We start from the raw sequence: 5042 nt of genomic DNA on the forward strand, positions 1-5042 counted from the left end.
CCACCCCAAGCCCCACCCCCATCTCCTACTTACTAACCTCCTCCTGCCCCCTTGACCTGTCCGTCATCCCTGGACTGACCTATCTCCTCCCTACCTCCCCACCTACACTCACGTTTAATGGCTCCATCCCCGCCTCTTTGACCTGTCTGTCTTCTCTCCACTTGTCTTCTCCTCTATCCGCCTCCCCCTCTCTCCCTATTTATTTCAGAACCCCCTTCCCCTCCCCCATTTCTGAAGAAGGGTCTAGGCCAGAAACGTCAGCCTTCCCGCTTCTCCGATGCTGCTTGGCCTGCTGTGTACATCCAGCTCTACACCTTGTTATCTAACATCCTGGTAAATCTCTTTTGAACTCTCTCCAGCTTGATACTATCCTTCCAATAACTGGGTGCCCAGAAGTGGACACAGTATTCCAGAAGAGACCTCACCAATATCCTGTACAACCTCAGCGTGACTTCCCAACTCCTATACTCAAAGGGATGAGCAATGAAGGAAAGCATACCAGACATTTTTTAACCATCTTGTCCATATGCAACGCAAACTTCAAAAGAATTATGTACCTGCAACCCAACGTCCCTATGTTCTACAACACAGCACGAGGCCCTACGATTAATTGTATAAACCCTACCTTTTTTGTACCAAAATTCAATACCTCACATTTATCCAGATTGAACTCCATCTGCCGTTTCTCAGCCCATTGACCCATTTGATCAAGATCCCTTTGTAATGTTAGAAAACCTTCTTCACTGTCTACAATGCCAATTTTGGTGTCAACTGCAAACTTGCTAACCATGCCCTCTATATTCTCATCTAAATTGTTGAGATAATATGAGCCATGATTGAATGGCGGAGCAGACTTGATGGGCCTACGGCCTAATTGTGCTCTGATATTTTACGGTCTTGTGATCGGTTCGTCCATGATCCCAGTAAATGGCAGAGTAGTCTCGATGGGCCGAATGGTCTCCCACCGCTCCTACGTCATTACGTTGGGGACGCACGCGCACTGACCGTCGGTCCCTGCAGCCCGCAAGGTGGCGGCCGGTTCCCATGGTAACGCAGCAGCTTCAGTTATAAGAAAAAGTCACGTTAATCGTTTAGGTTGAAAGAACGCTTCTCTTTCCACGTGCCCCTGAGATATCCGCTGACCCTGCTGCTGCTGCTCGGCCTTTGGTTCTTCCCTTCAGCTCTATCCCTCTTCCTCCTCCACACGGTGTATCGGCTAAACCGGAAGAGGCGCAAACCACACGCGCATGAGTGACGTACCCCTGGGCCAATGGGAACGGCGGTTCGGCCTGGAGGTCCAACTGGTCCTCCAACCAATCAGAGAGCATTCTCTCGCATGAAGGGGCGGTGCCTAGTGCTGGCGGGTTTTGGAGGGTGGGAAGGGCGGAGCTTCAGGTTGTCATGAGATAGCCTTTGTCTGGGAGCAGCTCTCACTTACTTTGGAAGCTGGGCTGATTTTACAGTGTTTTTGTCTCGGGGGAAAAAGTACTGACCAAAAACTAGATTTTTTTTCGAGTTAAAACTGATAAACCTTTTATCTACCCTCCCCAGAATTTGTGGAGGGTGATTCAAAAGCCAAACATTTTGACCTCTGCAAGTCACAAGTGAAAACAAATGCTCAATGGTGGGTACATCATTGATATGAAAAAGGGGGTTGGTCTTGGGACGGAGGGGTAGTGTTCCCCACTCTGTGCCAGAGGGTCTATGTTCAAATCTCTCCCCAGTGTTGTCTTTGTAACAAGGCCAGCCAAGTGAGGTGGGACCTAGGGGAGCAGGTACGTCACTCTTTGAAGTTTGTGTCACATATAGACAGGGTGGTTAAAAAGACATTTGGCACGCTTGCCGATGTTGCTCAGATCTTTCAGTGGAGGAGTCGGGAAGTAATGCGGAGGTTGTACAGGACATTGGTGAGGCCTCTTCTGGAGTATTGTGTCCAGTTCTTATCACCCAGTTAGAGGAAGGATGTTATTAAGCTGCAGAGCGTTCAGAAGAGATATACCAGGATGTTGTCCAGTATTGGAGGGTTGAGTTATAAGGAGAGACTGAATAGGCTGGGACTTTTTTCACTGGAGTGTAGGAGGTTGAGAGGTGACCGAATAGAAGTTAATAAAATAACGAGGGTTATAGATACGGTTAATGGTAGTTTTTTTTCCCGAGGATAGGGGATTTCAAGACTAGGGGGCACATTTTTAAGGTGAGAGGAGAGAGATTTAAAAAAAGACATGAGGGGTAAACTTTAAACAAAGAGGGTGGTTTGTGTGTGGAATGAACATCCTGAGGAAGTGGTGGATGTGAGTACATTACAATGTTTAAAGACATTTGGGTAAGTACATGAATAGGAAAGGTTTGGAGAGATACGGACCAGGAGCAGGCAGGTGGGACTAGTTTAGTTTGGGACTATGTTTGGAATGGACTGGTTGGGACTGAATGGTCTGTTTCCATGCTGTATGAATCTATGATTCATTGGTGCTATTAATCTGGTCAATCAGGGAGCCCTGGCTGACAGATGTAAACAGGAGTGTCAGGGGTTCTATTCACTCAGAGTTGGATTAGTGACAAGAATTCTCCATGTGTAAATAATGGGTGGTGACGGGATATCAGCCTTCGTGGAGTTATTTCACCCAGGGTGTGCTGGACGTGGAGCTGCCACAGCCAAACAGGTTGCGATCTTCAAATCCAGTGTCTGCACTTTTCACCTATGCTTCTAGCGGATGGGCAGTCTCCTAAACACTGTCAGATGGTAAAAGGCCAGGCTGGTAAGGACGGGCGTGGCTGCAGACATCTCTGAAATTGGCTGAGGGGAGGGCAAGCTTCCCCAAAAGGGGGAAGATCAAATGCCCAATGGAGGGTAGGGCAGGGTTGTCAGAATGTGGTGAAGTCTTGAGGAAACTGCAAGACAGCACTGCAAAGACGAGGAGTAGGTGTGGGGGCTCAGTCAGTTGGCTAGGACAGTATCTTAAATTTGGGAGGGTTGTGGGGAGTTATAGGTAAATTTTGGAAAGAAACTTTTATTTTATCGCATGTGAATTTCTATTCTTTACTTACAGGGAGAGGAACACTTGCAGCTGGGAAACTCAAACCAAACATTAGGGTCTGAATATCTGCAGCTTTTGAATGCGGAAGGAGAAATGTTTGAGTGAATTTTTGTGAGCGGAAACAGTTTCAAATACAAATGGGACTGGAAAAGAACCAAGTCTGTCACACAGCCTGAATGAGAACTGACAGTGGAAAGAGCTTTAACTGTTACACAGACTGAAAGAAATAATCACACCATTCACAGCAGGGGACAGACTGTGTGAACAAGGATTCAAGTGATTAACAAACCTGAATAGACACAAGAACACCAGCACCATGGAGAAACCATGGAATTGCGAGGCATGTAGGAAGGGATTTAATTCCCAGTCCCAGTGGGAAAGTCACCAGTGCATTGAGATTGGGGAGAAACTTTGGACATGTGGAGAGTGTGGAAAGAGATTCAGTTACCCGTCCAAGCTGGAAATTCATCGTCGCAGTCACACCGGGGAGAGGCCGTTCACCTGCTCTGTGTGTGGGAAGGGTTTCGGTGAGTTGTCCACTCTGCAAAGACACCAGCGAGTGCACACTGGGGAGAGGCCATTCACCTGCTCTCAATGCAGGAAGGAATTCACTTGTACGTCCAACCTCTTGACACACCAACGTGTTCACACCAGAGAGAAGCCATTCGGTTGCACTGTGTGCGGGAAGGGTTTCACTCAGTCGTCCAACCTGCTGAGGCACCAGCGGGTCCATGCTGGGGAGAAGCCGTTCTCTTGCTCCGTGCTTGAGAAGGGATTCTGTGAGTCACCTGGCCTGCTGAAGCAGCAGGGCAGTCACACCAAAGGGAGGCCTTTCAAATGCTCAGACTGTGGAGCTGGCTTTAAAAGCTGTAAGCACCTGACGGTCCACCAACGCATTCACACTGAGGACAGGCCGTTCAGCTGCTCCCATTGCACCAAGAGCTTTAGAAAATCGTACAGCCTGCTGACGCACCAGCGGGTTCACACCGGGGAGAGGCCGTACACCTGCTCGGCGTGCGGCAAGGGATTCACTCAGTCGTCCAACTTGCGGATGCACCAGCGGGTCCACAACGGGGAATAGTTGGTCACCAGCTCCATGCGCGAGAAGAGATTCGAAGGTTCACCCATCCTGCGAACACACCACAGACTTGGTTCCAAGCGTGGTAGACGATTCACTCAGTTCCGTGTGGCAGGTATAGCAGTGAGGGACCTTTGTCAATAGTTCTCACCACCAGGTGGGCTTTAAAAGAATCATAGAATCCCTACAGTGCATAAAGAGGCCTTTTGGCCCTCCGAACAGCATCCAACTCAGACCCACCTCCCCCTACTCTATCCCTGTAATCCTGCATTTCCTGTGGCTAACCTACCTAGACTGCACATCCTTGGACACTATGGGGCAATTTAGCATGGCCAGCCTTAACCTGCATATTTTTGGACTGGGAGATGAAACCGGAGCACCCGGAAGAAACCCACGCAGACGCAGGGGAGAACACAAGTCGCCCAAGGCTGGAATCGAACCCAGGTCCCTGGTGCTGTGAGGCAACAGTTCTAATCACTGAGCCACCATGCTGACCTGTAGTTTTGATGGTCCATAGTGAGGGGCAGGGGCAGGGGCAAGAGGGACCAGAGAGTAACTGGTCTCAGAATGTCCTGTGACAAGGAATCATGTAATTGTTGCGATCTGTTGCAAATGTGTCTAGGACACTTAAAATGATTGGATTTATTCGACTTCATGTGGGGCAAAACATTAGTTTTCCCTTGTGTTCAACCTACTGCATAGGAAGGGAGCAGGCCGTTTAGCATGTCGAGCCTGCCCTGCTATTCAATATGATCATGGCTGAACGATCACTTTAATGGCTTTTACCCTCTCCCTCCCCATAACCACGCTGGTAGTCAGAAAGCTATCAATCTCTATCTTAAATATACTCAAAGACTGAGCTTCCACAATCCTCTGTGGTCAAGAATTCCAAAGGCTGACGATCCTTTGAGTAAAAATCATTCTCCTCA

General features: G+C 48.7%; 1 protein-coding gene across 1 annotated transcript; it reads left to right on the forward strand.

Moving 5' to 3' along the window:
* The first annotated feature begins 1433 nt into the window (after positions 1-1433).
* On the forward strand, positions 1434-4376 carry LOC125487542 (zinc finger protein 239-like). Its single transcript, XM_048619284.1, has 2 exons — positions 1434-1624; positions 3048-4376. Exon 2 carries the CDS (start codon positions 3352-3354, stop codon positions 4114-4116), a length of 765 nt encoding a protein of 254 aa, XP_048475241.1. The 5' UTR covers positions 1434-1624; positions 3048-3351; the 3' UTR covers positions 4117-4376.
* The last annotated feature ends 666 nt before the right edge of the window (positions 4377-5042 follow it).

This window comes from Rhincodon typus, chromosome 42 (assembly GCF_021869965.1).
Source record: "Rhincodon typus isolate 14 chromosome 42, sRhiTyp1.1, whole genome shotgun sequence".
NCBI classification, from domain to species: Eukaryota; Metazoa; Chordata; class Chondrichthyes; order Orectolobiformes; family Rhincodontidae; genus Rhincodon; species Rhincodon typus.

What these genes read in the sequence shown, in the direction of transcription:
- LOC125487542 (XM_048619284.1), top strand. Translation starts at nt 3,352, where the DNA reads ATGGAGAAACCATGGAATTGCGAGGCATGTAGGAAGGGATTTAATTCC.